This window comes from Pogona vitticeps, chromosome 6 (assembly GCF_051106095.1).
Source record: "Pogona vitticeps strain Pit_001003342236 chromosome 6, PviZW2.1, whole genome shotgun sequence".
In the NCBI taxonomy this organism is placed as follows: domain Eukaryota; kingdom Metazoa; phylum Chordata; class Lepidosauria; order Squamata; family Agamidae; genus Pogona; species Pogona vitticeps.
Window position 1 is genome coordinate 107,548,660 of NC_135788.1, and position 19,334 is coordinate 107,567,993.

The following is a 19,334-nucleotide window of genomic DNA, read 5'->3' on the forward strand; positions in this document are numbered from 1 at the left end:
AATGATGCGAGCCTGACTTGAAAAAGGAATATCCCAAGATAAAGAAGATAATTAGAAATGAATCCCTGCGAATATGACTCCACAAACGAGACAATGTGCTTTTTACTCTTCCTGATCATCATCACCATCATTTTAGAACTGCACACTTCGAAAGGACCCTATGGATCATCGGGCCCAGCCGTTGTCAAGGAGGCACAGTGGGGAACTGAATTCCCAGCATCTGGCTCTGCAACCACTGAGCTATCCAGATAAACAAAGAGAAATCACAACAGTTTAATATTAATACTTGATCCCTTGACTATATGTATCACCTTTTTGAAAAGAGCATGTTGCTATTCCTCATGCATCAAAAGATATGTTGAAAGTGAATGGGCTAATGAAGTATTTCCGTTTATTCTGCTTCCTTTATTTATATAGAGTATTCTGTTTTTCTTGCTACAGGTTTTCTATTACTGTGTGGTCCTAAAAGAGAGGGACATGAACTGCCAGCAGTTTGTGCTGGTTTGTTTTTTTTTTGGCCAAGCAATTGTTGGGTGCTTCCCAGCCCCACCTTGTCCGGTGGGCACCCACTCAGAGGCAGTGGCTGAAGGAGGTGGGAGAGGGAGGCCGGGACACTACCTCTGAATGGATACCTGCCTGAGGAGGCGGGGCTAAGAAGTGACAGACACCTGCTTGGCTGAAAAATGAACGGCATATGCAATTGCAGGCACACACACATATTTTAGCACAAAAGATATTAATGAGGTTGCCTTCTCATGAACCAACATGCAGCAGGTAGAATGCAGATAATGCTCATATGCAGTGCCATCAGCTGTTTCCCCCTATATTGGACATGCATTCATTCAGGTCATGACTATGCTTCCTGTTTTATGCTTGTATTCTGATTAGGTGATCACATGGAAATTGCGAATTGCTTCACAGCCAATATCTCAATAATCTGATGTGGTTTGATCAGTGCCACAGTCCACAGGCCCCCTTCATTTGATCCCATCTTTTGCTGATCTTGGCTCTCTTCTTCTGGTGCATTGTTAAGCTGGCAGGCTGTTCAAAGTGTTGCTCAATGTTAGAGAAAAGGGATAGGTTTCCAGAGTTCTCCATAACATACAAACACATACACACATGCCATGGAAACTGTTGTTTGTTGGAGTTGTTTCTATCTCAAATCAGTTTCTATCTCTTTTTCCCCCTTTGGACAGAGATGATCTAGCACTGATCAATGAAGTGATAAGGTGATCCATCCATCCATCCATCCATCCATCCATCCATCCATCCATCCATCCATCCATCCATCCATCCATCCATCCATCCATCCATCCATCCATCCCCATTAGTGACAAGACCATTACTCTGAGCAGCGAACAAATCAAAATGGTACCATATACTGTAACATGACACAAACCAATAATAATATTCAAATAAAAAATAGAGAAGGGACATCATCTGTAAAATTAAAATAACTAATACAAAAAGGATAATAACTATAGAAAAACTATAGAGCCAGAGCACAATAATTATAGATGGCAGAAAAAGGCAAGTTCACAGGCACATAAAGAAAGGCCATGAAAGGCTTGTGAAAATAGCCATTTTTAAATTTGTCTCCTAAAACCAAGGAGGGACGGGGATCATTGCACCTCCAAAGTCACGGGGCCACCGCAGAGAAGGCAGATTTCTGGGCCTCCCTCAGGGTTGCCACTAGCAGAATCCCAGTATATGAGGCACAGGTGGTAGATGTTTTGAGCGAGAGGTCCTAAACTGTGAAGGGTTTCAAATGTTAGCACCAGCACTTAGTGCTTTCCCATTGGGCTGAACTACAACTCTCCTTGGTGGGATGATGGCAGTTATAGTCCAGCACATCTGGTGGGTGCAAAGTTGGCAAAAGCTGCCCTAGTTTGAGAAACCGTGTAAAATCTGGCACAAAAGTAACTCTTCTTAATCAACCAACTTTTTAAAGAAAAAGGAAAGTAACGTGGGAAACGTTGCTCTTTATTTTGTGCAAGTCTATGCAAAGAAAAGTAGCACCTTATGAATCGCCAGCTTCCGTATTAAATGTTAGGACTAAAGATTTGGGAAGATCTGGCAGCTGTGCAACACCTCCAGTCAATCAAGTTACCAACCATTATCATATTTTATCGTTGGAAAACTGGTTGGCCAGCCTCTTCCATAACGTTGTTTCTGTAGCTTTGGGCTGCCATTTAGAGCACAACAGAAAGAGCCTGATTGGCAGATGATATTCTGATTGTATTTTCCAACTTTTATACATCAGGCATGGGACTACAGAGTGGCAAGGCAGCATCTCCTGCCTGTTTCTGGTTAGTGATAATGGAGTTACATTTTGGCAGGCATGCTCTCATGATAATTACCTCTACAGTGATAACCCCAAACATACCCAAAATACCATAAAATAAAATAATTTGCAAACCATCGTGTTGATCCTTGTCAATGAACCAGTTGTAGCCCTTTTGTCTCCTGGAGGAGGAGGTCTTTGGTGAAATTAATGGGTCCTCACAGTCTATTCAAGACCAAGCCACCACACAAGACTTGGCATTAATTATAACAGGATGTATTTCATCGTGTGTAGGCATCCTTCAGTCTCGAGAGACTATGGTATTGTGCTCTGTATGGAGGTCTTGGAACAGTGTCTTGTGTGGCTGAGAAGGCCAATTCGAGAGTGACAATCCCTTCCACTCTGAAGACAAATCCAATCTGTCCCCTGTCCAGCTCCCTGATTTTGCTGGTTTCGGGGCTGCCTCTTTGCCTCGGCCTGCTGGACAAGGGTCTCTTCAAATTGGGAGAGGCCACGATGCACCGCCTGCCTCCAGGCTGAACGCTCATAAGCAAATGTTAAAATTGTAGCTATGTTGGGAGGGAAGTATAGTGGTGGTGGTGGTGGGAAAGGATGACAGATGACCCAGCAGTCATCTGTCATCCTTCGCCCTGATTCCATGACACTAGGCATGGACAACAGTTTTGTGCAGGCTGTTTTGATTTTATTCAGTACACTGCAGTGTGTTTTATTCTGCTTCTGTTTTGCTCCCTCAGCACCTTCTCTGCCCATATGCAAGTTCGCAGACCCTTCCCTGACATGACAGTTTAAAGCATGACTTTCACAGCAGGTCATCCCTGGTCTCCTGCCTGTCTGCCTTTTCTTTTTTTTAATATCTTGCATGAAGAAGTCATCTGTGATATTGAAAGCTTGCACAGATTTCTGGGCTTTTCAAACTGGTCTAAGAAAGGGATTGCCCTAAGACCTTGTACTGAATATGGATTTTTCCAATCGTCTTGCGCTCAGGACAGCTGATTTCTCTCACACACCCCAACCCTGCAGCAACATGGTATGCATAACAGTTTGTCCCTATTTTTAAATTGTATGAGGTGTCTGTGCATATGCCTGCAAAATGTCTCCCAGTGACAGCTCGTGAGCAAAATGCTTCCCGGGCAAGGGGTTTTTAATGCGTGCTTGCACACGTATGTCTGTACATGTTATTCTCGGCTTCCCCACTGCATATTTTATGAGCAAGGTGACAAAGGGAAGGGGGAAGGGGAGGCGGAGGCTTTGGCTGCTGTACAGAAGTGCTGAGCTTTAAAGCTACCTCCATATGTTCCCTTCTGCCTTGTTATCCGGTGCCAGCAGAATCACAGACACGCGCTGTGCGATCAGCCACGACGGTCAGGGTCTGGGCCGAGCTCATGAAGAGTCGTGTCTTTCCAGGCTCAATAAAGGAAACATCCAAGGGTGTAATTCAGGAAGGGGCAGGGCAGAAAGCCTTCAGTGGGGGTCCCTGTATTGGAGGAGAGAAGGGGGTGAAGAGAAGAAAGAAAGCAAAAAGAATTTTTTTTAAAAAGATGCACTTTCCTTGTTTTGCAACCCTTTCCTCTCTTGGCATTTCTATTTCAGGAATTTTCTCATGAAAACTGACAAAGTGCCAGTGTTGGCACCTGTTCCATTACCACTATGGGAAGGGTAGAGAAGAGGACAAAAAAATAAATGCCACAGATAAGGCAACCACACAAAGGTATCGAGCAAGACCTGGCTGCCCTTTCCCTCCAGTCAATTAATTGTTTTGTTTCTTTAATTCCCCATCTTGACAATGTATATATCCATTAATTAGTTGGTTGTATTATTAGGTTTTAGTAAGTATATTATTCTAAGGAACGTGGTGGCACTGTGGGCTAAACCGCAGAAGCCTGTGCTGCAGGGTCAGAAGACCAAGTAGTCGTAAGATCGAATCCACGCGACAGAGTGAGCGCCCATCGCTTCTCCCAGCTCCCGCCAACCTATCGGTTCAAAAGCATGCAAATGCAAGTAAATAGGGACCACCTTGGTGGTAAGGTAACAGCATTCCGTGTCTAAGTCGCACTGGCCATGTGACCACGGAAGATTGTCTTCGGACAAAACACTGGCTCTATGGCTTGGAAACGGGGATGAGCACCGCCCCCTAGAGTAAACACGAGTGGACAAAAATTGTCAAGGGGAACCTTTACCTTTACCCTTAAGTATATTATTCTACTGTATTTTATCAATTTTTGTAAGCCGCCCCGAGTAGACTTTGTCTAGAGGGGTGGGGTATAAGTCTAAATAAAGTAAAGCAAGGACGACCTAACCTTTTGGGTGTGCATCACCAGGGCTGAGGCGAAAACCTTCCCATCCTCGGCTTTGACACCCAAAGCATACACCTTATTCCTCCTCTCAGGAGGAAACTGGGACATCCTACGGCCGTTCGCATTACGGTCTCAGCAGGGCTTCTTGTGCTTAAATTCCATCATGGCTTCGGGTATGCTAGTTGTGATTTTGTAGCATGAGTTTGGGCATGGCTGAGTTGGTGGCAGATAACAATCCTCACCGCCTTTGGAGTGGATTAATGACTTGATATTTATCTCTCAGTCAGCTTTCCACAATGTGGCACACTCCTAATGTGTCAGACTGCAACTCCCATCATCCCCAGGAGCCACAAATAGCCAACTGGTTGCACTGCAAATATATAGAGTCATCCTGGAAAGTACGCTTTGAAATAATGGTAGATGCATTGGTTCATTTCCAGTTTTGATATATACTCTACCTTTCTACCCAGAAGGGCACTCCTGGTGTATGGCCATTAATCACCTGGGCCAGTTGGAGCCAAGGATATGGATGCACCTGAGCATCACTGGGTTATTGGGGTGTTCAGACAGATCTGCAAGAGAGACAGTTAAGGCAGGGCTGGATTCAGATTGCTAAAGTCAGTCAGATGCATTTCACGCTACCCCCATAAGTAGCCCACCTTTCCCTTTTTTTGCTCCCGCTGGTTATTTGCCTGCCTTTTCTTCCTTTGGGCCTAACCTTTGTCCTAGGAAGAGAGGAAAAAAAGAAGAGACAAGAGAAATGGATGGAAACCCTCCTACTCTTTCCTCTTTTTTTCTATTGGCTTTCTTGCTTGCTTGGAGAGGGCCATTGAAGCCAGGGGTGGGACTGGATTTTAGAAGGCTGCGGGGATTTACAGAGGATCTTGTAGTGGAGTCTGGCCCTAAATAAAGAGGCAGGACTTTGAATAGGAATCTTGACAGCACATGGGGAAGGTGAGAGGAACAAAGATGATCAGAGAATGAGGCGTCCAGAGTAAGGCTAGCAAAACACATCAGCAAGGATAAAGTCTGATGGTCACTCTGAAAGCCTCTCAGGCTGGTTGGAAGAATTTATACTCAGCCCAGACCAGGAGGAGCCAATGGGCTGTGAGCATGGAGATCAGTGGGTGGAGCCAGGCTTGGACTTAAAGAGATCAGTCTTGCTGATTCATCCTCCACTATACGACCTGACCCTCAAGCAGTTTACCTTGTAGGCACTGCTACAGTCTATCCTCATCTAACACTATGTCAATGAAATTTCAGAGTATTGAGTCTAAGAATTTTTTTCCTTTCCTCTTGCAATCAAGCATGTTTGTTACAGATCCAAAATGGCCTTCTCCTCAAGCTGTTGTGGGAGTCTACAGAAGAAAGTGCTGGGATGAGGGGTGACTACTTCATGTTCCTGGAATTTGTAAGTTGCCTCTCCCATTTTGATGGAAGAGCTGATGTAGTTTAATAAGAGCCATGCTCTTTCCGACATGGAATCCTCCAAGCATTTGAGATGCCAGTTACCTTCAGACAAAGCTGGAGCTAAGGAATGATGGAAGGCAGTGTCTTGTGGAGGACACAGGACAATTTTAGACCAAAAAAAGAGAGTTTTTGTACAGTTTATTCATAGTTATTTTCAAGAGATTATCTCTGGGTATAGAGAAGTAGTTAGATTTGTAAATTAGAAAATAAAATTTTTATGAAACCTCAGAAGAAAATGGTTTGGCGAGCCTTGGTATATCTGCAAAAATCGTCTCTTCAATGAAGCAATAAAATAAAATAAAAATTTAAGGAGACAAAAACCTTGTGGTATCTTAAAGACAAACTGCTATATTTTAATGTGAGCTTTCAGGGGGCAAGTCCACTTCCTCAGACAGGTAGCTCTGTTATTCTGTGGCAGCAAAAGCAACAGAGTCTCGTGGCACCTCTGAGGCGAACAAGTTTTCTTTGGCTTTAGCTTTCATGGACTGTAGTTGTTGTTGTCCGTTCATATGCCAATAAAGGTTTCGAAATCGAAATCGACTGTAGTTCATTCTTCAGATGCCTTCACAAACATTTATGCTAGAGAAAACCTGTTTGTCTCAAAGGTTTCACAAGACCTCTGGATGACTGATGGCAACTGTGCTGTAGAATTTTTTTTTGAAAACTAGAGGAACTCATCCTGTTATTTGGAGAGCAGGGGTCTACAGCATGTGGCCCGTGATCTGCATACGTTCCTCTAAAAATTCCCACACATTCCTCTCCTGCTCTGGATGTGACTCCTGCCTACTTTCTTCTAATCCGTAGCTGATTGGCTGGATGGTGGTGGTGGTGGGAAATGCTATTCTGGCCTTGCTCTTTGTTATAGAGAGAAATCACTGGAGGGAGGCAGCTGGGGTTGGGAAAAGCCAGCAACGTGAGCAGATGGCCTGGTGCTACCTTCTAGCCTTTGAGGTGAATTGCTACGTGGACATATTTTCCTAGGTTATATTTACCTTTATATTGAATCCAAATTCTGCAGAGTCAAAAACAGAAGCAAAAAAAGCACCTTCAGCTGAGGGGGAAATTATGTAATTCTTTATGTTTTGTGTAAGGCAGCAATTTTCAGACTTTCAGCCATAAGGGACCCCTTCCATGCCGTGTTGCATGTGGAGCTTGGAAGTGTGTATTTTCTAATCTAGGCTTGCTAGAAGATTCCAAGTTGCGTAATCCAAAAAGATAATTTTTTCCTAGCTCCATATCTAGTGAGTAGTTTGAGGTTAAAAAGCAAATCATGTCTAGCCAATTATCGATGCAGCCCCCCCCCCGAACCCAAAGTCACATCTAAAGTTTGGTTCACAACTCCCAAAATCCGCCTGCTGACTGGGATTCTGTGAGTTGTTGTCCAAAGAACTTTTCAAAGATCTGCTCAGACTGAAAAACTTTATTTATTTATTTATTTATTTATTTATTTATTTATTTATTTATTTATTTATTTATTTATTTATTTATTTATTTATTTATTTATTTATTTATTTATTTATTTTTACCTTGCCTTTCTCCTTAAGAAAAAAAAAACTGGGTCAACTTATGTCAGTAAAAGACAACATTTAAAAGCTAAAATCAGTAAGTATACAAATATTTTTGAAGAAGCAAATACTGTATTAAAGTGGTAAACAAAATCAGCAGAAAAACCACATTCACAGTCACAAGGCACAACAATCCCATTTAAAAACCTTTTTCAGACAGACAGTCACTAAGGGAAAACCTGCCTGAAGAGAAAGGTCTTACATGTGCATGTGTGTGCTTATAATTTGCTTTCTTATTAGTTGCAATCAAAACATTCTGATTAAGAGGTTCATCATAAAAGATGGATCCAAAACAAAGATCTCATAAGCTTTTACTGTTCTTTTGTGGGGTACGGCTGCAGTTCCATGCAGAGACGCCTGGAACTCAGTGGGACTTATGTCAGCCTGTGCCACTGACGTCAGCTTGTAAGCCACACTGAAGTTTAGTCGAGATTCTTCAACCACCTGAAATGCAATCTTCAGCTTTCAATTGTAAAGCAAAAACTTGCAAGCAAACAAATAAATAAATAAACAACAACAACAAAATACTTCTAACATGAGGTAGGAACCAGGTCATGTAAAAAGAAAGAAGTATCTAATCTATTTTGGATAAACCTTTTCACTCTCAAGCCTCCTTTGTGGTGATTTGTCACAAACAACAGGAAAAACCTAAAAGTGTCGCAATCACTGCATTCATTGACCAGATTTAGGACAGCCTAACAATTCAAAGGGAACTTTTGGCTGATGATGTCATTACTTCAGCTTTAATGTTCATGAGCCAGAGCCAAGCCTATCATTAGGGAGAGTGAGGCAACTGCCTTAAATGGAATTAGCAATGGTTGTCACCCCAACTACTACTTATGAGCTTTTGAGGCTACATTCCCCTCTCTTTCAAGAGAGGGGCACATGTGTCAAACAGACCCTGTCCTATAACCTCTAAACCAGGAGTGTGGAGAGTGTTTGAAAAATGTGTCCTTCTCCGTGATTTTCTGAGCCTCACCCTGCCAAGGTTTTCTTCTACAGCAAGGTTTTCTTTTACTAAAACAAAACCGTTGTCTTCTCCCACCCGCGCTTATTTTTTCCACATTTTTTTCCTGGATTTTTTTTCTGCAAGAAACGGCTAAATTCCGTGCAAGGAAATGGCAAGAAAGATGCCAGAATTGTAATAATTCTGTGCAGATGGTTGTTTCTTCAAAATATCTGAGAAATCTTGGAAGATTTCCTACAAGATTTCTCGAATGTGGAAAATAAAACATCCTTTGAACAGAGAAACTTCCCTGCAAGGGAATAAAGAGGCATTTTCTCTCCCCCCTCAGTTTCTCATTATACAGTATGTTGCACAATTCATATCCCTGCCTCCAAACATATCCAACCCTGTCTGATTTCAGGAGGGTCAGGCTTGGTTGGTGTTTGGAAAGAAGACCACCAGGAAATACCACGGACCTTCATGGAAGGATAGGAAAGCATCATGCTTGAAAGTCTAAACAAGCCACTAAACTCTGCCAGTCAAAGATGAAAAAGAATGGTAATTAATTATATGACAAGAAGAAAGTTCTGTATTTTTCCGCGTATAAGACGCCCTCCACTTTTCTAATCCAAAATGTAAGAGTTAAGTAAGAGTTAAAATCCAATGTAAGAGTTAAGATCCAAGCACCTTGGCTTCGTTGCACGAAATCCGGCTGAAGCCTTCTCATCCTTCCCACACTTAGAAGTGTCTGGTATTACACACTATAGTTTGTGGTTTCTTTTTGCTCACCCAGGGACGAGTGTCTAGATTTGGTGGCATGAAGGTGAAGCCAGGCAAGAAATCAGAGCTTGATAAGCTTATGGCACCACCCAAGGTCACTGCAAACTTGCTGGCAGTGGGCAGCTTAGCCAGGGATATTTAAAACCTCCCTTCCTAAGCTGCCGGCTCCGCCGCCTTGAGCTGACGTCAGCAGTAGAGGGATCATATCCAAAGTCAGGAAAGGTCCAGAGGTGGCAAGGGACGTATGTCTGTCTCTTTGTCTGTGAATGAGAGAGAGAGAGAGAGGTTGCTAAAGACTTGGGGAGAATGGGGTGATGGCCCTAGCCAGCAGAAGGCGCTCTCCCTAATTGGGAGGAGCTGAGTGCTTCTCTCAGTCTGCTTCCTAGGAAGGAACTATATTGATTTAGGAGAATGGAAATAGTCCCTTCTCTTGTTCTGGCACACAAGGAGAAATCCAATGGTTCTCTCCCTATTTACACAACAGTGAGATATTGTCTTAGGATCTAAGTGACAATATTTATGTTAGGGAGCATAGGTTTTATGCAAATTGAACAAGGTGTATGAACCCCATGAACTGAACTCAGTTACCGTCATTCTGGCTTTGTCATGTGGACTTTTAAAAATTAGAAGCATCGGATGTTTTGTTTGTGTCTTTTGGATCAGTCAGCCAGTCCCTCTGTGCTTTTGGGGGGGGAACTCTCAAAAAGGTCCCCACAAGTCATGATCGTATGGGTGTGTGTTATATGCATGATTCTCTAAGAGAACAGGACTCCACAGAGATCTTTTCTGCAAGTTTTGGAAACCTCAGTGAAAAAATCATGGCTATTATCTCATCTTTGCACTGTGAGCAAGAAACCTTGTGGGTGGTTAACAAATTCTTGACAGATTGCCTCAGTTTTTTTTTTTTTTTTTGCGACTGCCCATTATTGTTGGAAATGAGTAATCTGGTGAGGTTGCTTGACATTCCAGCTTTACCACAGTGTTTGTTTTTAAATTACTTCAAATTAAAGGCCATGGGGTATCACGAGTCAGTGTTACTGGGCACCTGTAAGGCCCATGCTGACCCCCTGGAGATTTCTCAGTCTGCTGATTTCCCCTCTTGGTGTTTTCGGTCTTCCACAGCCCATTGTAAGCAACAACAAAAGGCAAGAGGAAGAGCCTCTCCTTATTTCTTTGTACAATGTATTCCTGTCTTTCCCAAGGTGGCATACAGGCCTCTCCTCCTCTCTTCCTCACAACACCCCTCTGAAGTTGATCAGAGTGTGAGAAATTGATTGGCCTGAGGTCAGCGAGTGACCCGGGTTTCTCACTACGTGGGCAGCTGAATCTAGGTCTTCAAAGTCCTAGTCAGAGACCCTTATTTCCATGTCACCATACTGTCTAGTTCTAGCTGCTCATTGAATTCAGGGTACAAGTTGACACGAATGGGTGTAGCGTTCACCCCTTGTTATGCAAAATAAGTCATGTATTATTCATGTACTAGGCAAATGTGGTAGAGAGGCGGAGCCGAGAGAGAGGTTAAAAGGCAGAGCCTGAATCAGTCAAGAGTCAGACAGGAGTGAATCAGTGACAGTTAGTCAGAGTCAGAGGCAGAAGAGATGGAGATTGAGTTAGAGACTGGTTAAGATAAATAGATAGAGAAGATGGTAATTAGTTACAGTGGGGTCTTGACTTGAGAACTTAATCCGTATTGGAAGCCGGTTCTCAAGTCAAAAAGTCTGTAAGTCAAGTCTCCATTGACCTACAGTGCATTGAAAACCGCTTAATCCCGCAACAGGCCGTTTTTGTTCCATTTTGGTTTTTTTCTGGTCTGTAAGTCAAATCTCAGTCTGCAAGTCAAACCTAAATTTTGCGGCAAGAGAAGTCTGTAACTCAAAAAGTCTGTAAGTCAAGCCGTCTGTAAGTCAAGGGTCCACTGCATAGGACAAGAAGAAAGTTCTGTATTTTTCCACGTATAAGACACCCTCCACTTTTCTAATCCAAAATTAAGAAATCTAAGTGGGGCTTAGCAATTGTAGGGGGAAAGGGAGAAAAGCGCTGCAGAATCGTTTTGATCCCTGCTTTCCCCTCCACTTGTTTTTGTTCTCAGCTTACCTCTGTGTATAAGATGACCCTCAATTTTTAGTCTAAAGATTTTAGACAAAAGTATAGTCTTATACACAGAAAAATATGGTATGTATAGAGAGACCTGTGAATGAATTGCTTGTTTACAATGAACAACTGAAGGACATCTGTGATTATTATTAACTTTGCTACACTTCAATAAATAAGTTATGTTTGCATTTACCAGATAAGTGTTTGGACAAATGTCTTTTATATTGTGGACAGAGGTATAGTAATCCACTGGTGGCAGTGAGGGAAACAAAGACTGCAACCTTTGTGAGGGCACAAAAAGTAGGTGCTTCATAAAGGTGAACGTCACAATGGGGAATTCCAGTTCCTAAATTCTGGGGTTAAGAGCAGAGCTTTTAGAAATGCTGCTTTCTGACTAAAGCTCTCAGAATCCTATGGCCAAGCTGGTTGGGGGATTCTGGGAATTGTAGTACAAAAAAAGAGAAGATATCCTATCTAAATTCTGGACTAAGGAAATCTCCAGCCCTGTCTTATGATATATGTACCCCAAATCATGTCCCTCCCAGTGCCTTCTAGAAACAGTCTTTGTGTGGCAGACATAAAGAGTAATTGGTAAATAGGAGTACTGGAGATTTTCTGAAGGTTGTCTCCTGATTTGTTGTAAATGTTCCTTCATATGAATGTCTTGTTAATATCATTTTTCCCACCCACTGAAACCAGTTGGCGTATGGCAACGACACAGGGACGCTGTGGGAGAGAAAGTAACCCTAGAGAAAGGGCAGGAAGAAATATGGAGCAAGGGGATTTGGGGGTGATCAAACGGGGTTCTGGAAAAGAGCCCCTTTGTCTCGGTTGCTAAGGGAGAGGGGGAGTTCCTGGGCCTGGTGCCGAAATTTTGCTCACAGTCCATCTGTGCCAGCTCCGATGGGAACAGCTTCTGCGTGGGCACTGCCGCCTCCCCACCAGGCTGACGAGACAATGTGTAAGAGCAGGAAGGATTGGTGGTGATGAAAGAAGACGGGAGGGTGGGCCGGTGGACTCCAGGTCACTCCAAAACCTCTTCCCTCATCACAGCCTCCCTTCTTGGGGTCACAGGGCCCTGCTTGCTTGCATACAGCAAGAATCAAGTGATCTGGTTTGCTTAAAAGAATTGGGGTGGTGGTGGAGGTCACTTCCCTCCAACAGTGAGGTGATACTACCCCATCTACCTAGAAGGTATCATCTGAAAGAAGGCTGGCCTTACGAACCTAACAGCAAAGATTCACCAGCATTTTTCTCAACTTCTGTGCCTGGCTCCTAAAAGTCTGGTAAGTTTCCATTAATACAGCTAATCATCATATGCTGTTAAGTCCATTCTTACTCATGGTGCCTCTTTTCAGGGTTTTCTAGGTATCGAGTACTCAGAAATGTGTTACCATGTCCTTCTTCTGGTGGCCCCCTGGAACTGTGCAGCTTTGTCTCAGATTAGGAGTGGGGAGACCTGGATTCAAGCACATATACAAATGTACAATAAGCTCCATTGATGGCACAGAGCCAGTTTCATGCTATATTTCTCTGTATGGCCTACCTCAACAGCTGGTTGTGAAGAGAAAATGAGAATCAGTGGTCAGTTTCTGTTTTCTGGACAAGTATCTGTTGCTGAGTTTTGAATTTCTGTTAAACTCTTCTAGCTCTGCAGTGGACGTTCAGGGATTCGCAGAGCAGAATAGCTTCAAATTCAAATTCCCCAGAGCAGGCTGACCCTGTTTCTCATTAACTGTCACAATCTCATTAATTCACTCTGAGACATTAGTAAGAGAAAGAATAAAAGGTTTCATTACTTACAATTCAACAGATCAAACAGCAAACTGACAAACATGACTGCTTTTAGCAACAAACAAACAAACCCTTCAACAATATCAGCCTAAGCACCTCCTACCTGTCATACTCATCTCAGCCCATTCTACTGCCTCCGTTACTAGGATCCTTGAAAAGAAACAGCCAGGAGGGGAGACTATTGAGCTGACAGAAGAGGGTCGGCCCATCGAGGTGTCTGAGAAACATCAACCAGTCGTCGACTGCACTTGCTTCGGCCTCCCTCGCCGCTACATCATCGCTATCCTCTGTGGCCTGGGCTTTTGCATCAGCTTTGGCATCCGGTGCAACCTGGGCGTGGCCATTGTCAGCATGGTCAACAATAACACTGTTTACGAGGGGGACAAACTCGTGATGAAGGTGAGACCATCTGTCTTCTAGTGGGCTTGGCTTTGACCCTGTAGGGTCAGGTTACAGAGAGATTCCCCCTGCCTTCTAATAGGTGTGCAACAGGCATCAGTTGAAGTGGTGGAAATGTTGACTGACACAGAGAAGGAAGGAAGAATCACCTGTTGAAATGCTGCCTGTTGGAAAGCAGAGGAACTATGCCTGTAATCTGGGTGGGAAACCAGTGGCCATCATTACATGGTTGGCCCACAACTCCCAGTATCTCTGGTTATTGGCCATGCTGGCAGGGGCTAATGAGAGCTGCTATCCAAGAGTTCTGTTTGTATAATTCCCAGTGTAGTGACTTTATTTCCTTAAAAAAAATCTCACCTGAGAGATGGCTAGCAGCTCATTCTTCTACACTATGAGTTTTAACTGTAATTAAAACAAGCTAAACGTATGGTTGGTTTATATTCCTCTCCAGAAAGCTGAGTTCAACTGGGATCCAGAGACAGTGGGCATGATCCATGGGTCTTTCTTCTGGGGTTACATTGTCACCCAGATTCCAGGGGGCTTCATAGCACAGAAATTTGCTGCTAACAGGTAAAAACTAAGGAGCTTGGTCTTTGCACTGTAAGTTGATATGTGGGTCTGTAAATCAGGGATGGGAATTTTTTAGCCCAAGAGCCTAAGAGTGGGTGGGATGCACATGTTCCTCACCCTTCATGTAAATAGTGATGGGGTCTTCAGGTTGGCTTTGCAGCTACCATGAATAGGATTCAGGTTTTTTGAAAGGTTCTCTTAAATATCTATCTATCTATCTATCTATCTATCTATCTATCTATCTATCTATCTATCTATCTATCTATCTATCTATCTATCTATCTATCTATCTATCTATCTATCTATCTATCTATCTATCTATCTATCTATCTGTCTGTCTGTCTGTCTGTCTGTCTGTCTGTCTGTCTGTCTGTCTGTCTGTCTGTCTGTCTGTCTGTCTGTCTGTCTGTCTACCTGTACACACACACACACACACACACACACACACATGAGGTGTATATTTTATGTATATTGGATATGTATCTAGAGTTCTAGATGACCAGGTCTAGATGACTTGTGGCCTGTAAGCTGCTCTCCACTTGCTGGCTTTGGGACCAGTGTAGAATGCTGTCCTACATGAGATGGTGGAGAGCATGTGGCTGTGAGATATCATTTTCTTATCATCTTCTTACAACTGCAGAGCTGGAAGGGACCCTATGGATAATCAAGTCCAGCCTCTGTCAAGGAGCTACAGGGGAGAATCAAACTCCCAACCTCTGGCTCACCTGAACCACTGAGCTATCTAGCAGTACATTAATATCCTGTTATTCAGAGCTCAGAAACATCACTTTTTTTGGACTGTTACTCCCTGGGCATAGAAAGACTTCCAGTCTCTGGGAGTAGGTCTGCCATTTACACATCTTACAGAAAATGTAGAACAAAAAGCTCATGATGAACAAAAAATAGTGATGAGGCACAAAGGAAAAAAAGCCTTTTATTATATTTTACTTTACTTTATGTGACTTCTATTAACGCCCACCTTTTGGTTTCAGGGTTTTTGGTTTTGCCATTGTGGCAACATCCACGCTGAACATGCTCATCCCTTCAGCTGCTCGGATCCACTTTGGCTGCGTTATCTTTGTGCGGATCCTGCAAGGGTTGGTGGAGGTAAGACTTGTGTACATGCTTTCTCCCTGGCCCACCTACCTTGTATGTGCTGCTTCCCGCTTGGAGCCCACCACCTTCAGAGCTGCCCTACCTTTAGCAACGAAGCAGCTACTTCTACTCAGGAGATGCTCAGCGGTAGGGAGAAATGTTGAGGTGTTGCAGAAGAGACCTGTGTGGGTCGCAGGGCTTGCCCTGAGCTTCCTAAGCAAGGTTGCTTCCTCACTTCCCAAGTGTGGTGGAGAATGCTATCCTGTTGCTGGTGTTAAAAGCTGGATTATTATTAGAATGGTTTCTTTCTTACTTACTTTAAAATACTTTTTTACCCTGCCTCTCTCCCAAAAAGAATCTAAGGTGGCTTACATCATCAAAAAACACAGCAAACCATTCAAATTTCGAAAAAGAATCAACAATACTACACTAAAAAAAGTTAGGCAAAAGCACCAGCAAAACAGAGCCCGAAGTAACGAAATACAAATTATTGCAGACACTCATAGGTATTCTTCAGTCTCGAGAGACTATGGTAACGTGCTCTATATGGAGGACTTGGAATAATGTCTAGTGTTTTGACGCTGTACGCGAAGCTGGAGTGTCCTCTCCAGGGCACAAAGCCTGGGTAAAATAATATGGAGGATAGGCTGTTACCCTACCAGCAAATCCCCCCTCTCCATGTCATTGAAATAGTCCAATGGAAAGGCAAGAGCCAATACAACTGGTTTCAGTGACGTCACAGGAATGGCAGACAGGCGCAAGGGGAAAGCCTGCCTGAAGAGAAATGCCTTCACCTGCTTGAGAAAGGACTGCAAACATGGGGCCAGGCTCGCCTCTTGTGGGAGGGGGTTAGCTCTGCTCTTCATGTTATTCTCTCTGCCCCTACTTCTCCCACAGGGGGTCACATACCCAGCCTGCCATGGGATCTGGAGCAAATGGGCGCCGCCCTTGGAACGCAGCCGGCTGGCCACAACGGCCTTCTGTGGTAAGGTAACCTAATCAACGGAATTATGTTGGCAGGAAGGATGTGGAGGTCCATTCCCACAAATATACATCTATTCTATTCTATTTTATTTTATTCTTGATGTTTTGAACATAATATCTATTGGTTTCTGGCATGCTGACTGCTGCTGAACACAAGCAATTATTTCCACAACTTGGAAGTAACTTCTTACAAAATAACCTTATTACCTACAACATATAACATTTTAGTTAAGAATGTTTATCAACCTTGTTACTTTTTAAAAGTAACACAATGACAGATAATATACTGCAGCTATTTTTTTTACTGTGAATACTAATATTTACAATGACTTGATACCAACTACTTCTAAACAATTTTTCCAGGTTGATGGGGGAGGTCAATTGGCCATTTTTGGCCATTTTCCTAACTTTTAAGGATTATCACTTTAAATTGAAATATTTTGAATATACAAACATTTAACTAAAGTAACTGAATAGTAATGTATTCCTAACACCTCACTCTTAAGGTGAAGAGCAAAGACTAACATAACACTTGGAAAAAAAGACAAAAAATGACACCCAATGTATTCCTTTTTAAATGATAACATTCTAAGCTCTGCTTAGAACATCCTTCTCCAGCCTGATTCCTGACATATGTGATGGAGTAGGTGTCCCAGCATCCACAGTGAACATGTGTAGGACAGCAAGTTGGGAGAGCCTTCCCTAGAAGTCCCAGAACCTATTTTAAAGTCTAGACCAATCATCCTCAAAAATGTGAGTTAAACTAAGCTTCAGCTCATAATCTGAGCCTATGTAGCAGTGTTCGCAGGAGCAGCTCGTCAAAAATAATGAACATGTCTTCTTATATTGCTTTCACACTATGCCTATTTAAAGCTGCTGAGGCATTGCTTTCCCACAGAATGGAGCACAATTAAAACAGTGGTGCCACATAGCATTTACTGTTATGCAATATTGTATAGCAACATGCATCTCAGAGGCCAAGATGTTTATCATGTTTACTTTGAAATGATACATTCTGTTAGGAAAAGTCTGTTGCAATGTTAACTAGTAGTTTGCTCTCAATAAATTCTGCTCCATTCGTTGTTTTGTGTTCAGCACGACCTGTACAATTGATGAATTGCTCCGTGATTGCCCCATGATTCATCAGTTCCTGTTCTGTGTGGAAAAGCAGGGTTTTTTATTTTTTTTGTTTTCCCTTCTTCTTTTTCCTTTTATTATCTTTCTCTTTCCTGTGAAACAGCTGTAACAGTGGATGACAAATCCAGAGTAAGCAGCCAGTTTGGAAGCATCCCTCAAATTAGAGCGCAGGCTGTTGTGAGAAGCTAGAAGTCCCACCTTGCATCCTTGGCTAATTTCTTCCTTTGAATCTCTACAGGATCCTATGCAGGGGCCGTTGTAGCCATGCCTCTTGCTGGCATTCTAGTCCAATATTCCGGGTGGAGCTCTGTATTCTATGTCTATGGTAAGTGGATCGGAGACAAAAAACAAAACAGGTTTTGGTTTATTGCAAGGTTGAAGCATTTCTGCCCTTCAAATGTTTTGGACTGCAGCTCACAGAAGTCCTGGTCAGCATGGCCAATGGTCAAGAATGTTGGGATTTGTAATTCAAAATGTGAAGGGCTAGATTCCTAACCTATGATTTATCACAGGAAAAGGGGGCTCCTCTTTTTTTAAAAGGAAAGTTTCAGGGCCCTCCCTCCAACAGTGAGCAAGACCAAGTGCACATGGAAAAAGGAAAAAGGGCAGGACCAAATCACCTTTATTTGGTGTCCATTTTCCAAGCCCTGCTGGATCAGAACAGGGTTTGGAAAAGCTTATCCTAGCTCACTGGTTTAGGGTTAGGGCCACAGAGCCAGAGGTTGGGAGTTGTGCCTCCTTGACGGGCTGGATCCATAGGGCCCTTCCAGCTTTGCAGTTCTAACATCATCATCATCATCATTCTGCTGTTCTGTCCCTTGCTAGGCAGCTTTGGTATCTTCTGGTACATATTCTGGTTGCTGGTTTCCTACGAGAGTCCTGCACAACATCCGACCATCTCAGAAGAAGAGAGGAAGTACATAGAAGAAAGTATCGGAGAAAGTTCCAGTCTTATGAATCCCCTCCAGGTCAGTATCTTACTCTTTAATCATGGATTATTTGCCTAGCGCAGCTTCCCTCAAACTGATGCTCTATGGATGTGCTCAACTCTAATTTTCACTGTCCATAACCAGCATGACCAGCCATGTTGGCTATCAATTATAGAAATTATAGCCAAACACATCTGGAGGGCACCAGCTTGGGGAAGGCTGGTGTGACACATTCAATATGGGTGAAAGCTTATTAATACAGAAAGAAAAGGCTCTGCCCCAAGGAATTTGTATTCCTGCATTGAGCAGGGAGTTAGATTTGACAGCCTTATAGGCCCCTTCCAACTTCATTATTCTATGATCCTATGAACTTATGAGTTGAAATCTGACATGGAGACAGAGGGGCCCTGTGCCCATGTTAGTGTATGGGAACATCTACCCTCGTCCCTCCCATTCAATGGTCCCTTTCTGGAAGTGGGAGACAAGGAGTTTGAAGATGAGTGGATCCTGGACATGTGTTCTCCATGGGAGCACAAAGTCTGGGAAATCCGTTGCTCTTCTTTGGGTGCAGAGCCTACACATGAGCAGGAACCTCTCCTCTTCAGACTCACGGCCACATACATGGAGGATTTAGCAGCTATCCTGTCTAGTTCTAGGAGGCACTTCCCTCTAATTGTGTGGACGGTGCTACACGGGGTTACAGTTAATTAAGACCAGATAATGGAGGAAGATGAGGGCATTTTCCCTCAATAGGGAAAGAATAGGCTTTGAGTATAGCTCTGTGGAGGGACAGCATGGACAAAATAGTCCATTTTTTAACCTTGTTATTTTCACGTATCTTCTCAAACAAATCCGTTTCGGTCCATTTGTCAACTGGACTGCGAGTTATAAAATTAAGCAACAAATGTGAATACTCACATTTGAATAGGTATTTTAAAATGTATTTTCTTAAAATAATTTTCGGGAGGCAGC

General features: G+C 43.1%; 1 protein-coding gene across 1 annotated transcript in view; it reads left to right on the top strand.

Annotated features, from left to right (window-relative positions):
- SLC17A7 (solute carrier family 17 member 7) overlaps positions 1–19,334 on the top strand; it is a 58,300-nt gene that overhangs the window by 23,089 nt on the left and 15,877 nt on the right. The window contains exons 2-7 of the mRNA XM_020792899.3: positions 13,395–13,647; positions 14,099–14,217; positions 15,210–15,324; positions 16,210–16,297; positions 17,672–17,758; positions 18,259–18,401. Coding sequence (XP_020648558.3) covers positions 13,395–13,647; positions 14,099–14,217; positions 15,210–15,324; positions 16,210–16,297; positions 17,672–17,758; positions 18,259–18,401 — 805 coding nt within the window. The remainder of the gene's footprint in view (positions 1–13,394; positions 13,648–14,098; positions 14,218–15,209; positions 15,325–16,209; positions 16,298–17,671; positions 17,759–18,258; positions 18,402–19,334) is intronic.